We start from the raw sequence: 24,432 nt of genomic DNA, 5'->3' as shown, positions 1-24,432 counted from the left end.
ACAAAGGTTGCTATAGACGTCTCCACGACTCGTGAAGTTCGCCTGTCTTAAAGACCTGTGTCCACAATACCCGCCAAATTGTCCCTCTCACAGTACTCTCAGGACACTTGTGACAGTGTAAGTGTGTGGTGAGGCCACACCATTGAGGATATACCACGAGGGAGAGACAAAACTGTTGAAGGAAGGAGTCACTGGCTCCACCTGACCACCTTGTTCCTCGCACTCTCATCATCCTCCGTAAGTTCTTGAGTACTTTCTGCTCCACCATTGTCTTACACCTCAACATGCAATTGTTGGGGTGTGGAAATAGGCCTATGGCAGTGTTGGGGTGTGGACATTGGCCTATCGAATATGATAATTTTTATAATAATAATAATAATAGAGAAAATCTACTGGGACTGTGTGGTGTTGCAAACCCATGACCAAGGCATTGCCAACTGCATACTCTACCACTGTACCACCACTGACTTCCTAAAAGTCTTACAATCAGATTTCTACTGATATCACAGGAAGTCCTGAAGCCAGGCCAAGTTTTACGTAAGGCCCCTAAGCACTCAGGTGAAGGGGTTAAGTATTGTAGTTGAACACCGTATGCCCATCTTCAGATACACAGAAAATCGCACTAAGGAGATATACATGAATGAACGATCCACTGGGGCTGTGAGGTGATGCAAACATTGCAGGTTCGCATCGCCTCACAGCCCGAGTGAATTTTCTCATTGATGTATATCACGTTAGTGTGATTTTATGTGTAAATAATAATATTAAAAATATTATTATTATTCAAAAGATTGTGTACAAAGAACATAAGAGTAATAAATGAATAATGGCTTTACCATTGTGATCATTGCTGTCTTCTTATATGTGCTATCAATCTGCTGTATGGTGTCTGTTAATCTTGTTTAAATTAACAATCAAGTTGACAATGTAATCAACCAGAGCTTTAATAAACCAATGTGCTTTAATATACTTACTATTCTCTCTCATCTCATTTTTTTTTCTTGCAATGTATGTTATCATTTTATTAATTCTGCTAGAATTTACCTACTTAAAATTAGCTGTTAGGTAATAGTTAGATAATGACCTGCCCGAAACACTGCGCGTACTAGTGGCTTTACAAGATTGTAAATATTATGCTATGTATTCTCTAACACAATGTACCTTCTTGTATATAAATTAAATAAATAAATCAATCCATAAGGGCCGTGAAGAGGGTTCGAACCTACATCAGAGAAGATCCCAGACGCTCCTTAACCACTTAACTGCGCCAACCGAGAATACGCAGTTTGTCAACCGAGAAAGCTCATTTTGATTTTTTCGTACCCATTCTAAATGTGTGCGAGGTTGGTTGTGTACGAAATGGACTCTTAGGACCTCCAGTGAGAGGTAGCCATCTAGGAAAAAATTCCCCTTATGCCCTAGGGCTGCTGGCTGGGTTAGTACCGAGTGACACACGCGCCTCTGGCTCCCAAACACCTGTCCGACGCAAGTTGAAAGATCGTGCTTTGTCGGTGAAATTCAAACCTTAATGTTTAAAGAATATAAGGGTCATAATATTGGTGAAGCTAGACGCAATAGGACCTAACACAAAGATCAGATGCAAGTGATACAGCACCTATGAGGACGATACAGCGAGCGTATCCAGTTGTAGCTCTGAGCGCCACCCTTGCCCATCTATGCTATCTCCAATTTATTTAGATGATACATAGATGAATCGTTTTCTGCATTCATTGATGATGCATCTGATACAAGTAGCATAGATGAGCAGTGTTAGCGGCTTCCATGGTGGTGTTTTCCATAGATATTTTCAAGAATAGCTGAATCTCTTCTTTACTGACGGACACTCTTTGAGGCTGGCTGAATCTCTTCTTGTGTGGGACCTTACAAGGGGATCTTTTCATGACTACCTTACAAATTGATCTTTCCCTGTAATCTTTTCAAGACTACCTTACATTTTACAAGCTTGGCTACATACTACCTACAGGTACTAATGCCAAGGGTGTACATGAGTGCGTTATTTGCAAGCACACAGAACAAAGAAACAGGAAGCGAAATTCTATCTGTACCTGGTGCAACGAGAGCGAAGTTGCGCTATGTACCCTGGACTACTTCATTGATTATTACTCACTTCCGAAGTACTGAGTGTGTAATACAGTGTGTTACTGTGTAGTGTGTGAAACTGTACATATTGTAATTTTAGTGAATTTTTAACAAGTAATATTGCGACAATAAACATTTATTTTGGACACATTGCTGACACATGTATCACAGTTCCACGGAACATTGTGAACTTTCTACTGTATACATATGGTAAAGAATACAAATATGCATCATATATGATAAAAAAAGCAAATAAATCCGCATTGGAAATACATAAAACAGATAATTGAAAATATATTTGTGCCAACATCTGGTGCTTGAATGGCCCGCGCGACCGTGTCTGGGCGTGTCACGCACGGGCGACCAGCCCCTGATGACATCACAACGCACCTTGTCCACGTCCCCAGAGGCAAAGTAAGAGGAATTTGGTACTTATTTTTACATAGACATGTTCAGGGAAGGGAATTTATCATTTTACGAAGAAAAAAGAATTTTTGGGGAACACTTTATTTCATGCGCACAGGGGGGGAATTTCACAATAAACTTGGCGCAGTATGGTGGTTAATCGACTGAGCTACGACATGGATAAGAATTACAACCAAGAAATCAACTTGACCTACCACGGATCCTGCAGTCTCTCCGAGACACAAACTAGGTTTTTACACAATTCCCCCATGCACCTGAGCTCTATCAATAAGCTTGTTCTACCTCTTCACCCTTACTTCATTATACACTCTCGGACGTAGATTTGAACCCTTGTCATGGCTCTTGTGGATTTGTTTTGTTCATTTCAAACTTGAAATGAAACAAACAAACAAACAAACAAACTCATTTCAAATTTGTTCATATCAAACCTACCCGTAGTATCAAAAATATTTGAAAAAATTATCTACAAACAGCTGTACTCCTACCTCGTAAAACTCGACATACTCGGCCCCTGTCATTTTGGCTTCCGCTCCCAAGAGAGTACTAACGACGCAATTATTAGTCTCCTTGATATAATTTACTCAGCCCCTGACAAAAATGAGTTTCCGATTGGACTCTTCATTGACCTGAGAAAGGCCTTTGATACTGTTAATCACAACTACCTCTTATGTAAACTGCATCATTATGGAATCCGAGGCCATGCCCTGGATTATATACAATCCTATCTTAGTGATAGACACCAATGTGTAGCCATCAATAATATAACCTCTCCCACTCTACCAATAACCATTGGGGTGCCACTGGGCAGCATCTTGGGATCTCTCCTATTTCTTATATACATCAATGGTCTGCCTGATGTCACCAACATTCTGAATCCTATATTGTTTGCTGATGATACTACCCTCATCTATTCTAACCCCAAAACACATACACTAAATAATGCTGTTAATAATGAACTAAAAAAAAAGTCCACTTATGGATGTCAACCAACAAACTAACACTTAACATAGAAAAGACCTACTACATCTTATTTGGAAGCAAATCAACAAATGCAATTCAGCTTCAGATAGACAATGTTAACATTAATAATAAAAATGATGGAAAGTAACTAAAAGTCTAAAGTCTAAAGTCACATAACTAAGAAAGTCTCTAAACAGTTGGTATACTCTCCAAAATCAAATACTATGTATCTAACTCTGCTCTCATCTCACTATATTATACACCAATCTATCCCTATCTTAATTATGGTATCTGTGCATGGGGTTCAACCATTACAAACCACCTCAGGTCCATCATCCCCCAGCAAAATCTGCTTTCAGAATAATAACAAATTCTGTTTTCAGACAACACTCAGCCCCCTTGTTTAACTCCCTAAACATGCTAAACATAATCTCACTCCACACATTCTCTTGTGTCAACTACATTTACAAACCCTGTTCTTAAATGCAAATCATGTTCTGAAACTCTCCCTGGACAGATGTAATAGGATCCATTATCACCACACCAGAAATAAATATATCTTTGATATTCCCAGAGTCAAACTTAATCTGTGCAAACAATCTTTGCAAATAAACTGACTTAGTCTATGGAACTCACTCCCTAATGAATTGGAAAGCTGTCCAACTTTTGTGTCATTCAAAAACAAAACTAAAATTACCTAATTTCATCTTCATAGTTTTTTACCTTGTTGCTTTAAAATTGCACTGTATCTAGTGCTACCCAATCTCCCAATCTTCATGTACCCAATCCAAACAACTTTACCATTGTGATCATTGCTGTCTTCTTATATGTGCTTTCAATTTGCTGTATGGTGCCTATTAATCTTCGTTTTAATTACCAATCAAGCTGTCAATGCAATCAAACTGAACTTTAATATACCAATGTGCTTTAATATTCCTACTAATCTCTCTCATCTCATTTTTTTTTCTTTCTTGCAATGTATCTGTTATCATTTTATTAATTCCGCTAGAATTTTCCTACTTAAAATTATCTGTTAGATTAAGGACCTGCCCGAAATGTTGCGCGTACTAGTGGCTTTACAAGATTGTAAATACCATGCTATGTATTCTCACAAACCCAATGTACCTTCTTGTATATAAATAACTAAATAAATAAATAAATAAATAAATTTGATGCATCACACTATTGTGATTTCTATGTGTAATAAGAGTATTGTTCAATTGAAGGGACAGCAGTTACACATACTGTACTAATGAAGCCACTATTACGAAAAGTGTTTCGGGCAAAATTAATAGTAATATAGAAATTTTTTAATTAATGTTGTGACGGGGTAAAACACTTAATATTATAAGAGAAGTAAGTTAACAAAATGAGAATGTTCAAGGAAAATAAAAAATTAATACAAAGGTGATACATAAGGATGGCAAGCATTTATTTATTTATTTATATACAAGAAGGTACATTGGGGGTTAAGAGAGAACATAGAAATGAAGTTGATTTTACATTCCTGTAAAGCCATTAGCACGCATAGAGTTTCGGGGAAGTCCTTAAACTAACAGATAATTTTAAGTAGATAATTTACAGTAAAATTGACAAAAAATATGTACAGGTACTTTACAGCCTTACTTTACAGGTACAGAGTATAGTCAGAGTACTGGCATAGATTATTACATTACGGAGTCAGTAGTTCTAGCAACAGTACAGTAGTTTATTTACATTAATTACTGAATGGAAATACAAGGTGTATTTTAGAACTGCTCCTCATGACATTTTCTCGGAACATATCAGAACATAGAGTAACATAAACACACTATAATTTAAGGTTAATGAGGCCAGCACTTACAAATAACCAAGATCATAAAGGACACGAGTAAACACTTTATCAAAGAAATGCATGAAATTAAATGACATTAAATGTAGACAGTAAATGTAGAAATTATATGAGTAATACAGTGTGTCCTCGCTTGAACGAACTATATGGGGGCGTAGCCGATTCATTTCAGCGTGGAATTCATTCCATCAATCCGGCCCCAGCATCCCCCTTCCCCCCCCAAAAAAAAATTAATAATACATATGCCAGTACACATTTGCCTTTTGAAAAATTTAAATAACAAAGAATTTGAATTGCAATGAAATAAATTGATATTGCACGATACAGTACTGTACTTACCCTACCAGTTGAGTTTTGTAGTGCAAACTTTGTTAGTCTTAATATCCTGAGAGTGCCACACATATGAATATAAATTGTTTAAAGAACAGTAACTTTTCAAACAAATGTACATTATACACTACAGTCTGTACATAAAGTACAGACTACTAGAATCACACTACTGCAGTACACTTATATCATATAAACTACACTTTTTATATTTAATGTCATTAGAACTGTGCTATACAGCTCAATTGGTACTCCCAGGTAAGTTATGGCTAGTGCTGTGTGCTGGTCTAGTTGCCTGGGCATCCTCAGAAGGTAATTACCTAAGTGTAATTACCTAAGTGTAGTTACAGGATGAGAGCTACGCTCGTGGTGTCCCGTCTTCCCAGCACTCTTTGTCATATAACGCTTTGAAACTACTGACGGTCTTGGCCTCCACCACCTTCTCCCCTAACTTGTTCCAACCGTCTACCACTCTGTTTGCGAAAGTGAATTTTCTTATATTTCTTCGGCATCTGTGTTTAGCTAGTTTATATCTATGACCTCTTGTTCTTAACGTTCCAGGTCTCAAGAAATCTTCCCTATCGATTTTATCAATTCCTGTTACTATTCTGTATGTAGTGATCATATCACCTCTTTTTTTCTGTCTTCTAGTTTTGGCATATTTAATGCCTCTAACCTCTCTCGTAGCTCTTGCCCTTCAGTTCTGGGAGCCACTTAGTAGCATGTCTTTGCACCTTTTCCAGTTTGTTGATGTGCTTCTTAAGATATGGGCACATGTAAGATAAGGTGTGTCCTTGCTAGTACTGGGTGCTGGTCCAGTTGCCTGGGCATCCTTGGAAGGTGAGTCCTTGCTAGTGCTGGGTGCTGGTCCAGTTGCCTGGGCATCCTTGGAAGGTGAGTCCTTGCTAGTGCTGGGTGCTGGTCCAGTTGCCTGGGCATCCTTGGAAGGTGAGTCCTTGCTAGTGCTGGGTGCTGGTCCAGTTGCCTGAGCATCCTTGGAAGGTGAATCCTTGCTAGTGCTGGGTGCTGGTCCAGTTGCCTGAGCATCCTTGGAAGGTGAGTCCTTGCTAGTGCTGGGTGCTGGTCCAGTTGCCTGAGCATCCTTGGAAGGTGAGTCCTTGCTAGTGCTGGGTGCTGGTCCAGTTGCCTGAGCATCATTGGAAGGTGAGTCCTTGCTAGTGCTGGGTGCTGGTCCAGTTGCCTGAGCATCCTTGGAAGGTGAGTCCTTGCTAGTGCTGGGTGCTGGTCCAGTTGCCTGGGCATCCTTGGAAGGTGAGTCCTTGCTAGTGCTGGGTGCTGGTCCAGTTGCCTGGGCATCCTCAGAAGGTGAGTCCTTGCTAATGCTGGGTGCTGGTCCAGTTGCCTGGGCATCCTTGGAAGGTGAGTCCTTGCTAGTGCTGGGTGCTGGTCCAGTTGCCTGGGCATCCTTGGAAGGTGAGTCCTTGCTAGTGCTGGGTGCTGGTCCTGTAGGCCTACTGTGAAACCATACCAAAACTTTTGAATCTTAGTTTGTTTCTTTGTTGTGAGCTTCTTTACAATATCTTTCATAATATATAGTTTCAGTTAAATATCATATATCTTATTACATACATATCTTTCAGTTAAAGCCTGTTTCATCTGCTTTGTACACTTAGAACCAGCTTAGAGTATTAGATATCATGTGCTGAGAAATTTTATGCTAATATGCATTAGTACTTCCAACATCTGCACTTAATGCCTCGCCACAAATTTTTTTGTTAATGATGCATTGCCTCTCTTTAAATCAACATACCTATTCAGTGCTAGCCTTGAAATTGTCTATGTTTAACTTCACAGCAAGTCTTTCAGCTGCATTTCTAATAGAATCAACTTACAAATTGTTTTATTTAAAATATTATTATTGTTAGTTTGAAGTTTTATACATTTTATACAGTACATTTTATACTGTATTAATCTTAAGCTGTGCATGGCATACAGTGGTACCTCGGAATGCGATTGTCCCTGTATGCGAGGTTTTCGGAAGGCGAGCAGTATTTACTCCAAAAATTTGTCTCGGAAGGCGATGGTTACTTCGGGACGCGAGTTTGTTGATACGCGTACAGGCCGACCTAGCGCGTGGTGGTTCGGCGATCGTCGCCCCTCTGCCCCGCTGCCCCTCAGTTTACCATTGTCTCGCGCTCAGTGACTACCCCCACATCAATTCTTCTCGCGGATTTTCAGTGTTTTGTTGGATTTTTGGTGATTTGTCTATACAATTTGTTATTATATATCTCACCATGAGTCCCAAGAAAGCCAGTGGTAAGGATAAAGGCCAGAAAGCTCATGTGAGGATGACAATAGAGGAGAAACAAGAGATCATTCGGAAGCATGAGAACGGTACACGTGTTGTTGAACTTTGTAGGCAGTACAACAAAGCCACATCAACAATATGCACTATACTTAAGAAGAAAAATAAGATTATGGGTGCTAATGTGGCAAAAGGAGTAAGAACATTAACGGCACAAAGACCACAAATACTTGAAGAAGTGGAAAAGTTGTTATTAATTTGGATACAAGACAAGGAGTTGAGGGGTGATAGTGTTTCGGAGGCCATTATTTGTGAGAAAGCCAGGGTGTTGCACGAAGACCTTCTAAAGAAGACCCCTGCAACGAGTGATGCAGATAAGAAAGAGTTTAAGGCAAGCAGGGGCTGGTTTGAAAAATTTAGAAAGAGAAGTGGTATCCATAGTGTTACAAGGCATGGGGAGGCAGCCAGCTCAGACAAACCAGCCGCTGGACGATTTATTGAAGAATTTAAAGAGTTTGCAGAGACTGGGGGATACCTACCGCAACAAGTGTTTAATTGTGATGAAACAGGACTGTTTTGGAAAAGAATGCCTAAGAGGACATACATTACCAAGGAGGAAAAATCCTTGCCTGGACACAAGCCTATGAAAGATAGGTTTACGCTTGTGCTGTGTGGAAATGCGAGTGGCGATTTGAAAATTAAACCCTTGCTAGTGTATCATTCTGAAAATCCAAGGGTTTTCAAACAGTATAATGTGCAGAAAACCCATTTGTGTGTGATGTGGAAGTCTAATAAAAAAGCATGGGTGACTAGGCTTATTTTTTCGGATTGGGTGAATGAAGTGCTGTGCCCTGCCATAGAAAAATATCTGCAGGAGAAACAATTGCCACTCAAAGCCGTGCTTCTCCTTGACAATGCTCCTGCTCATCCTCCAGGCTTGGAAGATGATTTGTTGCCTAAATACAATAAATTCCTCACAGTTAAATTCCTTCCTCCTAACACCACTCCTCTAATTCAGCCTATGGACCAGAAAATCATAGCGAATTTTAAGAAACTGTATGAAAGGGCACTTTTCCGGAAATGTTTTGAAGTGACTGAAGCCACAAACCTCACCCTCAAAGAGTTCTGGAGAGAGCATTTTAACATTTGTAGTGCTTTAAAACTCATTGACAAAGCCTGGCAAGAAGTGACTCAAAGAACCCTGATCTCTGGCTGGAGAAAATTGTGGCCTGAAGGTGTGAGAGAACTAGACTTTGAGGGGTTTGAGCCTATAAATGATGCGCCTATTGTTGAGGAAATTGTTAGTCTAGGCCAGCAAATGGGCTTGGAATTGGATGGTGATGATGTGGAGGAGTTGGTGGAAGAACACAACGAAGAACTGACCACCGAAGAACTCCTAGCCCTTCAACAGGAACAGCAAGCCAACACAGCAGCGAATGATTCTGCAGTGGAGGAGGAGGTGGCAGCAGCACCAACAGCACCAGCGAATGTCCCTTCTGCAGTAATTAAGAAGGTGTGTCAGATGTGGGAAGAGATTCAAACAACTATTGAACAGACTCACCCAGAGAAAGCTGTAGTAGGCCGTTGTCTTAATCTTTTCAATGACAATGTGATGCCTTACTACAGAGACAGCTTGCGAAGAAGGGAAAAGCGAGCTTCCATGGACAGATTTGTGGTGAGGAAATCGAGCAGTGAGCCTCAACCAGGACCTAGTGGCACTCAGGTTAAACGTCCCAGGGAGAGCACACCAGAAAGGTCCTCACTGCCTGATGTGATTATGGAAGGGGACTCCCCTTCCAAACAGTAACTCCTCTCCTCCTCCCCCCTCCTCACCATCTTCCATACGCCTACAGCACTCGACAGCAAGGTAAGTAATAACTGGAACATAGTTTTGTAGGTTTATTTAGATGAATTAGGTAAATTAGGTATAAAAATTTAGTTTGATGTGGGGTTTTTGGGGTAGTCAGGAACGGATTAATTCATTTCCCTTTATTTCTTATGGGGAAATTAACTTCGGAATGCGAGTTTTCGGAAGGCGAGGCGTCTCCAGGAATGGATTAAACTCGCATTCTGAGGTATGCCTGTACATATTTATTTATTTATTTATTTATTTATTTACAAGAAGATATATTGGGGGGTTAACAGAGAATATAGAAATTTAGTTAAATTACCATTCTTGTAAAGCCACTAGTACGCATAGCGTTTTGGGACCATATACATCATATTTCAGAAGCATATACGACAGGACCTGATGGCAAAGTTCAGTTTCTCAAATTTGCTCTAATGCTTTCCAGTTTTTTGTGCATATTAGCAAATCCTGCAACTTTGTCTAAATGATCACAAACGTAACTTGAAAAATAAGAAAATAAAAAATAATTATAAAATTGAATATTGAGAACATCAGATTTTGAAATCCGCTACAAAAATATAAACTATCACCAATTATTCCTTTGGTGTTATTATGCTCTCAGAATAGTATATGATCTTCATTTTCATAGATTTAGAATGTATGTTTTCAGTTTAGTTTACTGTAAAAAAATTGTCAATGTGGCATTTGAATTATGCACCAAACTTAGGAAAAAAATTGATAACTCCAAACATTTAGGGTTTGGGAAAAATCCATTCTAATAGGATTGTAGAACAGACAGCTGTGAACATTATTTGTAACAATGGTGAGAATCGGTCAGAAACTGGATTTTTTAAAACTGACTCAAAGTTGAAACTCTAGTTTTAGAGATAATTGAAGTTGAAGTTATTGACAATGAATAATTTAGTTCTTATTCATTAATTTACTTATGTTTTAATAAAGGTTGTTTGGCATTCGTACTCGAATATGTGAAACTTTTAGGTCAATATGTGTTGTAATGAGGTCAAGAAAAAATACCCCCCCCCCCGGAAATAAAATATAGGGATTAACTAAGCATTTAGGGGATAAAAATGTATTCTGTATAAAAGTTATAAAGCCCTAATCTGGTCCCTAATCATCAAAACCGCCTAAAGATACAAAGAAAATAGAATTTGAAATCTGAAAAACTCAGTAAAAAAATTCAGTCCCAAGTTCTGCCAGTTGTGACTGATTTATTTGATGACCAATTTCATTCTATCTTGACATAGTTAGGGATGGGTATGCACTCTCCAGGATGTAGAGGTTACAACAAAATCTGATAATAAACAAAGGAGAAAAAACAAATCTCCTCTCCCCCTCCCCAAAAAAAAAAAATTGGACATTTGTGAAAGTAACAGAAATTAACATTAGGCAATGCAGTTTTATGATATATAACAAAATAGAGCATGATAACATACTCATTATTATTGGTATTATGATGTATTAATCGGCAATGCTATACAGGCACCAGCTGCATATCCACTTTGTGGACACTTCTTGCTACTATTCTTCGTGTTTGTACATTGGACAAGTGCTTGCATCTCTTTATTACTGCATTATCCCTCAGTTCCAGTTAATAGGAGCTGTTCTCCTTATCAATGAAATGTTTTCCTTTAAAAAAAAATATTTGTCTAAAATACATTTTTGAAAATATTGGGATGAAACTTTCATGATGCTTAAGCCAATAAGTTGGTGACTTGTTTAGCATTTAATATTAATTTTCACATGGGGAAGAATATGGCAGAAGACCAAATTATATTTTTAATAGAGCAGGGCTTATTGTTACAAGGTGTAGGGTTTTCTTTCCCCCCCCCCCCTTCCCCTCTGTGTATGAGTTAGATTTGGTGTCGGCCCCCTCCCCGGGTTCGGTTCCGTGTTTCCCCGGGTACGTTGGTTCCGTCTTTCCGGAGGTTTTCGGCTTATCGCATCCAACCTGGTGTGGTGCGAGCGGCCCTTGCAGCTTACCTCCTGCATGACCCAGATTATGCCTCGGAAATGGATCCATCCGAGTTCAGGTTTGGGACTTCGTTCCCTTTCTGGCTCCGTTACGAGGTTCTGGAGTCTTCCTGGCTAGCGGACTTCCCCTCTTGTTTGTTCTGGATTCCTGGCATTCCTTCTGTCGTTCCCGCACGCTGAAGTGGCAGGAAGCTTCCACGGTGCTTCAGGTTTTCCTGGGGGGCAATCTTGAGTACAGTGGTACCTCGGAATGCGATTGTCCCTGTATGCGAGGTTTTCGGAAGGCGAGCAGTATTTACTCCAAAAATTTGTCTCAGAAGGCGAGGGTTACTTCGGGACGCGAGTTTGTTGATACGCGTACAGGCCAACCTAGCGCGTGGTGGTTCGGCGATCGTCGCCCCGCCGCCCCTCAGTTTACCATTGTCTCGCGCTCAGTGACTACCCCCACATCAATTCTTCTCGCGGATTTTCAGTGTTTTGTTAGATTTTTGGTGATTTGTCTATACAATTTGTTATTATATATCTCACCATGGGTCCCAAGAAAGCCAGTGGTAAGGATAAAGGCCAGAAAGCTCATGTGAGGATGACAATAGAGGAGAAACAAGAGATCATTCGGAAGCATGAGAACGGTACACGTGTTGTTGAACTTTGTAGGCAGTACAACAAAGCCACATCAACAATATGCACTATACTTAAGAAGAAAAATAAGATTATGGGTGCTAAAGTGGCAAAAGGAGTAAGAACATTAACGGCACAAAGACCACAAATACTTGAAGAAGTGGAAAAGTTGTTATTAATTTGGATACACGACAAGGAGTTGAGGGGTGATAGTGTTTCGGAGGCCATTATTTGTGAGAAAGCCAGGGTGTTGCACGAAGACCTTCTAAAGAATACCCCTGCAACGAGTGATGCAGATAAGAAAGAGTTTAAGGCAAGCAGGGGCTGGTTTGAAAAATTTAGAAAGAGAAGTGGTATCCATAGTGTTACAAGGCATGGGGTTATGTGATGTGATTATGGAAGGGGACTCCCCTTCCAAACAGTAACTCCTCTCCTCCTCCCCCCTCCTCACCATCTTCCATACGCCTACAGCACTCGACAGCAAGGTAAGTAATAACTGGAACATAGTTTTGTAGGTTTATTTAGATGAATTAGGTAAATTAGGTATAAAAATTTAGTTTGATGTGGGGTTTTTGGGGTAGTCAGGAACGGATTAATTCATTTCCCTTTATTTCTTATGGGGAAATTAACTTCGGAATGCGAGTTTTCGGAAGGCGAGGCGTCTCCAGGAACGGATTAAACTCGTATTCTGAGGTATGCCTGTACTTGAATGAGTGCTATTTTGCCCCTGCCCTTCCCCGCGATGTAGGCGTTGCTCAGCTTCATGTGCAGGTTCCCGCCCTTTCGGCGGCACTCATAGCGGAAGACTTGCATGCCCGGGGCCTTTTGGCTTCGGCCTTGCCGTTCTTTTTCCTCCTGGAACTGTCCTCGGATTGGCTCGTGGAGGATGTGAGGACGCTTGGGTCCGTCCCAGGGTCCGGCGCCTTGTCCTCGGCAGCGCGTTCGTCCGCTGCCTTGTTGAAGCTTTTCACACTGATTTTGCGGGATACGGTTTCCCTGTTTTATGCTTCCCGTTTCGCATGTCGGCAGGCGGTGCTGGGTTCCTCCGTGGAATCTGCTTAGGCTCTGGCTCTTAGGCGGTCTTCACCTTTTTGTCCTCTTCTGTTTGAGGAGTCGGCTGTCGCGCAGTTTATTCAGGCTGCGTCGTCAACTTGTCGTCCGATGTCGGACTTGTTGGTTTTCCGGGGGTCCCGGGGTGGGTCTTCCCGGAAGGGTCGTGCCAGGGCTCGGGGTTCCTCTCGTTGTGGTAGGCCACTGGTGTCAGGTTTGGGTTCTGCTCGTGCTTCGGACCCGCCCTCGTCTGGTCGGTGCGGTGTTCGCTCTGTGCGGGGTTTTGGGTCTCGTAAGGGGCTGTGGCCCTTTCGTGGTTTGCCTCATTGATGGGGCGATGGGGGGTGGGGGCTTGCGCTGTTCACCCCCGCCTGGTCCCAAGATTCGTGGGCGTTTCGGGTCGTGTCTGTTGCCTGCGGTGGCGTTGGGGGGGGGGGGGTCGGGGCTGGCAGGGCAGGTTTCTTCACCTGCGCTCTGTCTTGGAGTGGGTTCGCTTGGGCGGTCGTCGAAACGACGTCGTCCCTCAGATGTGCTTCCCGTCTGTTTCTAGTCCCAAAATGGGACTGCACGGACCTGCGGTTCATTTTGGACTTGTCCCGTCTGAACCCCTGGGTTCATTGCCCCTCCTTTTGGATGACTACGCTGTCTCAAGTTCGGCTCCTCTTGGAGCCGGGCACTTGGATGGTGTCCCTGGACCTCCGGGATGCTTATTGGCGTGTTCCAACCCATCCGCGATTCAGGGACTGACTCGGTTTTGTTGTGGGGCGTCTGAGTTACCGCTTTCATTGTCTCCCGTTCGGGTTGAACCTGGCACCTCGCGTGTTCACACGCCTTGCGTGGGTCGTTGTAACCCATTTGCGTCTCCTAGGTGTTCGGGTGTTGACCTACCTCGACGACTGGCTGGTTTGGGCTCCCAGCTGGTCAGCTTGCTTGCTATCCAGGGATTTGGTTCTATCCCAGCTCGCCGGGTTCGGGTTCTTGGTGAACTGGTGGAAGTCCCATCTGGTCCCCTCTCTGGTTCGGACTTGGCTGGGTCTCATTTGGGACTCTCGGACCGCCTCCTTGTCTCTCCCTCCAGAATCTCTCCTGCGGGTGCGGTCCTGCCTTCGTCTGTTTCTGGTGGGCCCTCGGGTCACCCGACGGTTGCTCGAGGGGCTGTGCGGGAGTCTGAACTTCACGATGGTAGCCTACCCGCCGGGTCGGGTTTGGCTTCGTCGGCTGTTCTGGTTCCTTCAGGGTCACCCCTTTCGCCTCTCTCGCGATCACTGGGTTCAACCCCCGGGGGCCTTGCATCGGCTGCTGCGTCACCGAATTCCTCTTCGGGTTTTTCGGGGTTCAGTGCCTTGGCGCCTGCCCGAGCCCCTCACTCGATGTGTACACGGATGCGTCGTCTCTCGGCTGGGGCTTTGTGACCAGTGCTCACCAAGCAGGCCAGAGGTGTTGGGATCCGCCCTTTCATCGAGCTCACAGCACGGTGCGGGCGTTCGCGGCAGTGTGGTTTACTCTTCGGAGGATTTGGGTCGCCCGCGGATCGACGATTCGGCTCCATTCGGACTGCTCTCTGGTGGTTCATTGCCTGAACCACGGGGGTTCGATGCGGTCCTTGTCTCTTTGGGGTTGGTCGCTTCGGGTGACTCGTCTGCTGATTTCTCGGGGTTTGGCTCTCCTGGCGGTTCACGTACAGGGCGTGTCCAACGTCTTCTCCGACGGCCTGTCTCGCTTTGTTCTCCTCTCCACGGAGTGGACGGTCGACGACGTTTCCTTCCGTTGGCTTTGCCAGACGTTCGGGCGCCCTGAGGTGGACTTCTTTGCGTCTGTGTGGTCGCGGCGTCTTCCCGTGTATGCGGCGCCCTTCCCTGATCGCGAGGCCATCGGGGTCGATGCCTTTTGGCTAGACTGGTCGAGGTGGGGGTTCCTGTACCTCTTTCCCCCGGTTCGGCTGTTACTCCAGGTCCTGACTCGCTTGGAGACTTACCAGGAGAGAGTAGTCCTTCTGACCCCTTGGTGGCCGGCCCAGCCTTGGTTTCAGGCACTGCTTGCTCGGTGTCCGAACCCGAGGGTTTTTCCGCAACTCCGCCTCTTTCAGCAGATCGGGTCGGTACGTCACGTGGCTGGTTCGATCTTCTCCTTGAGTCTTCGCATATGGTTTTTTTGACTCTAGTCTATCATCATCTCTATGGTGATCAGGTGGCCTCTTTGTTGGTGTCCCACCTGAGGGCTTCTTCTTGGCAGCAGTATGAAGTTTCCTGGCGATCCTTCTGTTTCTTTTTGTGTCTTCGTCATGTTAGTTTGTTGTCTGTTAGGGTGGTCTCTTCCTTTCTCTCTTAGTTGTTTTAGGAGCGTCATCTTATGCCTAACACTGTCGCCTCGTATCGTGCGGCAATGGCAGAGCCGCTTCAGCTTGCCTTCGGTATCGATGTTACGTCGGCGCTGTTTTGCAAGCTGTTTCGTGCCTTGTTTCTCCTCCGGCCTGCTCATGTGCCGCTTGAGCCGTCCTGGTCTTTGGACAGAGTGCTCACTTACCTTTCGTCTCCTCATTTCGTTGTGGCCCCTTCGGTCCGGGATTGTTTCTCCAAGGCTCTTTTCTTGTTGGCATTAGCCTCTGGGGGTCAGGTAGGGGAGCTTCATGCTCTCCTCCGGCACAGGGGTTTCTGCTCTTTTGGTCGTGGAGATTGTTTTGTTCGCCTGCAGGTGTCTCCTACTTTTCTGGCGATGAATGAGACTGCTGCATTCTGGAGGGGTCCGTGGGTGGTTGATGCTTGGTTGGTCTGGCCGGGGGTGCATCATGTTTTGTGTCCGGTTGCGGTGCTTCACCGTTATTTGCGCGCCACGGCTTCTGTGTCCGGGGACGTGCTTTGGGTTGATCCGGTTTCCCTTCTTCCCTGTTCGCGGATTCGGGTTTTCCAGGTCTTCCGCAGGGTTATCAAGTCCAGCCACCCTGTGGTCTATCCCCGTGCCCATGATGCCTGTAAATTCGCGCCTCTTGCTGCCGTCTTTGGGAATATATCTTGGTCTGATATTTGGGCGTGGGGTTTTTGGCAGTCGAAGAGGGTCCTGTCTGCTCATTACCTCGTGAATGTCCCTGGGCCCCGTCAGGCCTGTGTTGCTTTGGGTTGGCGGTTGCAGCCAGTTGTCTCGACTTCGAGTTTAGGGGTGAGCGAAGACCACCTCCCGGGTAAGTCCCTCTTTTTTCCGTCTGTGGGTAGTTAGCTCCCCCCAGAAAACCAGCGTTGAATGTAATGAAACGCCATTTTCTGGGTGAGCCCCTGAGGCTCACCGGCATCCATCCCTCCGGTCGGCATTTTTGTTGCGTTTTTGACATCCAGCCTCAAGAACTGAGGTGTGGGTAGTCGGCATGGAGGGTCTGGGGGGGGGAGGGGGAACCTGCGCAGACAGTGGTGCGGCGACGTGTGACGTCACACTAGTTTGCTTGTTTTCTGTTGGGGAGTTCTATCCACTAGTTCGGCTTTTGGTATCAATTTTCATCAGAATAGCGGTTTGTTTTGAGGCACTTACCTTTCTGGGTGCCTGTTCCGGTCGATGGCAGACATAGAATGCTTCCAACTACACGGGGGTTTCTATAGGCCATTGCTCCCCTTGCCTCTCTGAGGGGGCCCTGGTTCTGGCCGTGGTCCCCGGTAGGCCTAAGAACTCCATACACATGACTGTTGCCAAAGTCTGACATTAGCATATCAGCCTGGGAAAGCTCTGGGGAGCCTCCAGAACTCACCCAGAAAATGGCGTTTCGTTACATTCAACGCTGGGTTTTTTTATTTCATTTTCTAAACATATACTATGTTTTGGTGGAAAAAATTTAGTCATAGAAACCTTAAATTTGTTTTCTTTTTCCCCTAATAGGTAATACTGCTTCCAGTCTTCTCGGCTACCAAGGACGATAGCAAACACAACTTCTACCCATTAATGATGGTAAAGACAATTTTATTCTTGTTGTACTATTAGTATGTGTGGGCTATCATGTTGATGTCAATAATACACTCACCATCAGATTCAGATTCTTTATTCAGGTAAAGGTACATCCATTGAGTTACATACATACATAATGATGGATTTAAAGATAGAGATAGTACATACAATACTTAAAGCCACTAGTACTCATAGCGTTTCGGGCAAGGTGAAGGGGGAAGAAACACTTAGACTAAAACTTAATAGTAATTGAGCTTAAAGTATAAATTGCATTGAAAAAAATTAAAAAAATTGGAGGGGGGAACAAGGCAGAGAAAAGCAATTATACAAGTTGGTCAACAAAAAGCATTGATTACAATAATAAGACATAGGTTGACATTTAGGGGTAAGGTATGTTACATGGAGTTTATTAGGTAGTTTTGAGTTTTTATCTTAAACTGGTTGAGAGAGGTACAGTCTTTGACATGATTGGGAAGGTGTCAAGGTTCTCACCCATTCCTACCTTATATGGTTTGGGGCTGTTCCCGTGGGTCTTCTCCCCTCCGTACCAGACGCCACTGCCCGCCCCGGGGCTAAACCCAGTCCACTAAGGGCTGGCCTTATATATATACCCCTAGCGAGTAGAGAGGTTCAAGTCAACCTGTATCACACCTGAACCTGCCCGTCTTGACACTGGGACACTCTCTTAGATATCTGGTCTGCCCGAGGTCACCAGCTGGGTGTTTATACTTGTGTCCCGGCAACACTTCAGTGGTCTCATTAGTTATCTTAAATCAAGGATGCAATCTCATGTGCAGTGCAAGGCGACATAAATGGTTTCACTCAAAATAGCCCTAGAGAATGAAGGCTCACTCAAACACATTGGTAAGATTAAAAGTTTACTGAAGAAAATATATACACTTGCAATAGGAAATAATATAGGTAGAATTGTCCGATGGCAGTAACACTCTTCTTGCTCCATCTCTAGCAACACGGTCAGCTAACTGGGTCCACTCTTCCGTCGGCGGGCACACACCTCGCACTTACCTCAATCGTGAAGGGATCCAGTTGGATGTTCAGTCAGTGCAAGATGTATCCTTTGCTAGTTGAGCTGGACCCTAGGCTACCACATAACCGTTCTGCGGAATGCAAGAAATTTAGTTTCAGCACTCAAAAATCTAATTTTTTTTACAATTTATAAATAAAAATATTTCAGCTCCCAGACAGGCCCCCCACTTGTTATGGGGTACGTGGCTGTACTGAGAAGGGCCAATAGTTAGAGTCAAGATGTATCTAAAATAGTGGGATAGATAGGGCCGGCTCCCCAAGGAATAAATGTTCCTAGTAATGATTCTATATTTTAAATTACAGGTCTGCTGTCTAGTAGCTAATCATCTACACCACTTCAACAGGATGAATTGATACTTCTCATACTCTAACTTATTTATTAAAACCCTCTAATAACCCCCATATCCATTAATACAATAAATTTCTTTACCACTCTACCTTACATTAAACACCTTGGTCCACATAGACAGGATGCAGAGTTTACAATTACAACTAGGGTAAAGACTACTTGGAGTAGGACACTAGTAAAGGCTCTAGATAGCCTGGTAAAACTTGAGCACACGTGGTTTTACTAAAACACCCAAGAGTAATCTTAGGGATATAAACACTAGCTTAGGCTACACAAGAACTTAACTACACAGTTTTGCCAGAACACGGTAACACAGTATTATACTTATCTTAGATAATAAATGTAGAATGAGGTTAGGGAAAGGGAGGAGGAGGAGAACAGAGCCCACGCGGAAGAGTGTGAACACCACAACAGCCAGAACCAGAGAGAGCGAGAGCAGCCTCCTCCGCTCTCTTAAATATGCTGCTGGAAAGGGTACCTAGCTAATCGTACAGCCATAAACATAACAAGTCTTCACCAACATTCATTACTAGTTACTTTAACAGTTCTAAGAATAGCTGGGAACTAGTTCAATATTATATTTAATAGTCAACAAGCCCAGAGTCTGAATAATCTGTGAGTAACAAGGTTCATCTTACATCTGGCAAGGAAGACTGAGACAAATATGCATCAGGTATGAGAAGCCTTGAATATAAACATTATTGTTAATTAAATATCCCTCTTACACAACTATTTGGAACTTAATTTGACCTCTGGTTTCTGAATGGGAACCGAGGGTCATAACAACGGCATTATTTGCAGTATCTATGGCATATTTTACAACATTTTTTCACGGATGTGGTACAATGTGTGGTCACTTGGTGTTTTATTATAATACAACTGGTATTAATTTAATATTGTCACATATTATTGTCACGTGCACAAAAATGTTTTATATTTCAGGAAATATGAAATTTATTATGAATTGTTTTCACTATATACACTTACTCAATATGTAGATGTTTTTACACCAGTATCGGACATTTAGAAATGTCCTTCTCGAAGGACTTTCTCCTTAGAAATCTCCATCCTCGAGACTGTGATACTCGTCAAAACATTTGTCATAGCACAATGGGAACTTTCATGCTGTGCACCAAGTTAAGACCAATTTTACGTTTTTGTTTCCTCTTTTTCGTTGTTTTTCATACAATGCACTCACGCTGGGCTACTGCACGCTTTCCAGTTGGTGGTAAATACCTTACATTGTGTGTCAGAAAGGCGTCCTTGTAAGCGAGCCTGGGTGTGGGAGCATGGTGCAATGTTGGGTTCACAATGGGGCCTTTGTATGCCAGGAATTGGTTTGACAAACTTTTCTAGTAATTGTGTGTCTACAGTAAAACTGAACGCACAGAAATTTCATTTACCATCTGTTTTGACAAAATACGTATTGTAACTGTTCAGCATTATTACATCAACAAGGTGGAAGAACATCTTCTTGGTTCACTTCACTGTTTTCTGTACACACTCTACTGCCCCTACCATCATATCACATTTATCCACTAAACGCATGTTGATGTTATAGTCCAAAACACAATCAGGCTTATAGATTATTTGTTTTGTTTTTCTGTTCACCTTGCCACTGTCCACCATTGTACCATCGTAAACGGTAGTCAACATGTTCACTTCATGCCTGTCTTTCCACTGCACTGAAAGCATTGCACCAGTTTTTCTTAGCTCATAATCACCAACCTACATAGCAGTGTGAAACATTGGCATTTTCCTTTGTTTTGCCTTCACTGTGCCACACACACTAGCTCTATTATCAAGCAAGAACCTGGTTAGCAAGGGACTGGTATAATAGTTATCTGCGTATAATATGTGGCCCTTGTTCAGATATGGTGCAAGCAGTGACTTCACCACACTACCCGAGAAGCCATGATTGTTATTAGCAGGAATGTCTACACTTGTACCCGTATACATTATCATGTGTAACACAGTTCCTGTTTCACAGTCACAGAGTACACAGAATTTAAATCCAAATCTGAGGCGTTTTGAGGGAATATACTGCTTGAAGGCAGACCGTCCTTTGAAAAGCACAGGGGATTCATCAGTCGCCAGCTTCTGAGCTGGTACGTAGAAATCTCTGACTTTCAAAGAAGTTCATTCAGGATGTGCCTCACCTTCCGAAGTCTATCATCTTCAGTCTGGTCTTCATTATTTGCAAAATGAAAACACCTGAGGGTTATTGCAAATCGGTCTCGAGGCATATATTTCCCAAACAATGGTGTTGGAATAGTTTGATGTTTGCTCCAATAATGGTCGAGTACGTGTTTGACACAATGCTTCATCAACATACACATACATTTCACCTAAAGTCGTATCTTTCCATCGCTGTAATCGTGAAAAATCGGATAACTCCTCACCATTGAGATCAGTCGTATATTTGTTCGTTTCCTGAACAATATGCTCCATGAGCGGCTCATCAAAATATGCAGTAAAGTAGCCCATTTCACACATACCTGTATTATATATCACGCCATTAGTCCCAGGAAAGTCAGTGGTAAGGCTCAACATATGAAAACCCATGTAAGGATGCCATAGAGCAGAAACAAGAGTACAGAATGTCTCTTCTTCAACAATTAAGAAAATGTGTGCAGCATGGGAAGAATTGCAAACCTTTGCTGAAACGACTCACCCAAATCAAGCTGCTGTAGGCCGTTACCTTAACCTATTCAATGACACTGTGATGCATCATTACAGACAAATGTTAAAATGAAGGGAAAAAATGTATCTTGACAAATTTGTAGCGAGACAAACAAGCACTGAACCACAACCAGGTCCTAGTGGTATTCAGGGAAAACGTAGGAGAGAGAGTACCCCAGAGAAAGCATCACTGCCTGATGTAATAATGGAAGGGGACTCCCCTTCCAAACAGTAACAACTCTCTTCCTCCCCCCTCATCACCATCTTCCATACGCCATCAAAAGCCCTCCATAAAGGTAAGAGAAACTTTGGTACTGTATTGTAGTTAGAAAAAAAACATTGTATTCAGTATAAAATGTATTTGTATGTTAATATTTTGGAGGGTGGGGAACGGATTAATTCAAATCCCTTTATTTTTTATGGGAAAAATCTCTTCGACTTATGACATTTTGAGTTACGATCCATCTCTGGGAACGGATTAGCATCGTAAGTCAAGGCCCCATTGTAATGGGTTTGTTCCCATTTCCAGTTATAACATCATTCATGTTGTAAACAATATTACCAATTCCTGCTCCCGAATAGCAAACCCTTAACTTGTTCCCCCTATCCTTGGCACAAAACATTTTAGCCAAATACCTCACCTGGGAATCTCCCACAATGAAAATTCGCTTAAGTACTCTCATTACTTTGTGAGCATCTTGAGGGACTTGCGCTCCCTTCGTTGTCTTCCCTTTCGAGGGACTAAGACCAACTTAAACTAAGAATACTTGATCTTTCCTCCATTATCACATACGATACATACATTTCCTTCCATTATTCATAAGAAAGTAAGGACGGGTTTTGTTAGTCTGTACTCTCGGGTACGGCTTACAAGCAGCCCTACTGCTGCAATATGTTACCTAAAAATATTATCCTATACTCCGGGATATATTTATAAAAAATATTGGCCCTTCTGTGGATATGTTAATCTGTTAGTAATATTAACTCTGCTCTAGAATAGCTAATACAAAAAATGTATGTTAATATTATATAATTACTATTAGTAAAAAAAGTACCTGCACTGAAATATTACTTTTTTTCGAGGTGACACTGTACTGTAATAATACATATAGCTTAACCAAATATTTTTTCCACAGGATAACAAGCCAGAGGAATGTTCAGTGTGTTATAACGATTATGATGACAATCAGCTACGGCCTCGTACACTGCCGTGCGGCCACACATTCTGCTCCCAGTGTATTGACAATGCTATCGAGAATGGTCAACTGACCTGCCCCAACTGCCGTGCCCAGCACACTGCCACAGCTGCTACTCAGTTCCCAATTAGCTACGCTGTGGAGGCTTTAGTTAGGAAACTGAAAGATATCCAGCTAACACAAAAGAAAACTGTACCAGTAAAAAAGAAGTTACATTCCCTGGTGCAGGAGCAGAAGAGCAGCATCAGCAGCCTCATTACTAGCTGTGAAGAGGTACTGTCCCAGCTGGGGAAGTATCGGGGCCAGTTGGGGGACTGGAAGACTTGCCACCTCCAGCTACAGGACAGACTCTATGCTCTGGTAGAGCAGAACAAGTCAGCAATGAAGCTCTTGGAACTGGAGGATACCAGTGTGGTGGATATGACAATACAAGGAGAGGAAGGGAAGACTCAGCTGCAGGCCATGTTGGGGAGCCTCGACACAGGCAACACCCCACAGGAAGTTTACACAACCATAGGCACAGCTGATGAGTGCAGCATGAAGATAGAAGATTGGCTCCAGAAGTGCCGGGAACTCTTCCCAAATGTCAAGACTGTCCACACCTCAGTGAAGGTACGCTGCTGAAGGTCACATTGTTCTCACCCAACTGTGTGTAGTATTGCCTCTATATAAACACTTTTGACATGGAGACACATCAAGATGAGAGTTGACTTTATATATAGGAAATTTTTTGCTCTAACACCTGAAACATTGTTATTAATAAAGTCAACTGTCATCTTGGTGTTTCTCTACACTGTGGTCAGTGTAGAGAAACATTACTTATATTGTCAAATTACTTTACTCATTCTGATGCTTCATTATATATAGTCCAGTTACTTTACTCAGAGCCTGATGCTTCATTATAGTCCAGTTACTTTACTCAGAGCCTGATGCTTCATTATAGACCAGTTACTTTACTCAGAGCCTGATGCTTCATTATAGTCCAGTTACTCTACTCAGAGCCTGATGCTTCATTATAGACCAGTTACTTTACTCAGAGCCTGATGCTTCATTACAGTCCAGTTACTTTACTCAGAGCCTGATACTTCATTATAGACCAGTTACTTTACTCAGAGCCTGATGCTTCATTACAGTCCAGTTACTTTACTCAGAGCCTGATGCTTCATTATAGACCAGTTACTTTACTCAGAGCCTGATGCTTCATTACAGTCCAGTTACTTTACTCAGAGCCTGATGCTTCATTACAGTCCAGGTTCCAAATTAATGTTTGTGTTGGTAATGACAGGTGCAGGAGACCATCAGGGAGGCCCTGGAGATGATGACCACAGAGACAGGTGCCACAGCTGACCCCGTACACCTGGGAGACTCAGCCTCCACCATTAATGTTTGTGTTGGTAATGACAGGTGCAGGAGACCACCAGGGAGGCCCTGGAGATGATGACCACAGAGACAGGTGCCACAGCTGACCCCGTACACCTGGGAGACTCAGCCTCCACCATTAATGTTTGTGTTGGTAATGACAGGTGCAGGAGACCATCAGGGAGGCCCTGGAGATGATGACCACAGAGACAAGTGCCACAGCTGACCCCGTACACCTGGGAGACTCAGCCTCCAGCATCATGAATAAAGTTCAGGAAATCACTGGAGAGATCCCCCAGAAGCAATTAACAGTAAGTTTTTTATTTTCTCTCGTGGTTCATATCACAAGATATTGAGTTGCGTTTTGAGGAGAGGAAGCCTGTTCTTAGGTTTATGGAGGTTCCCCAAGGTCAACTACTGACTTTCTTTAACATACAATACACAATACTTACCTAA

General features: G+C 43.0%; 1 protein-coding gene across 1 annotated transcript; it reads left to right on the top strand.

Annotated features, from left to right (window-relative positions):
* On the top strand, window positions 1-23,241 carry LOC138371137 (tripartite motif-containing protein 59-like). Its single transcript, XM_069335971.1, has 3 exons — window positions 1-237; window positions 17,278-17,346; window positions 22,558-23,241. The coding sequence occupies exons 2-3, from the start codon at window positions 17,341-17,343 to the stop codon at window positions 23,239-23,241; spliced, it is 690 nt and encodes a 229-aa protein (XP_069192072.1). The 5' UTR covers window positions 1-237; window positions 17,278-17,340.
* The last annotated feature ends 1,191 nt before the right edge of the window (window positions 23,242-24,432 follow it).

Source organism: Procambarus clarkii, chromosome 35, assembly GCF_040958095.1.
Source record: "Procambarus clarkii isolate CNS0578487 chromosome 35, FALCON_Pclarkii_2.0, whole genome shotgun sequence".
NCBI classification, from domain to species: Eukaryota; Metazoa; Arthropoda; class Malacostraca; order Decapoda; family Cambaridae; genus Procambarus; species Procambarus clarkii.
Note: the sequence above shows the minus strand (reverse complement) of the source record. Positions and strands in the feature narration are given on the sequence as shown.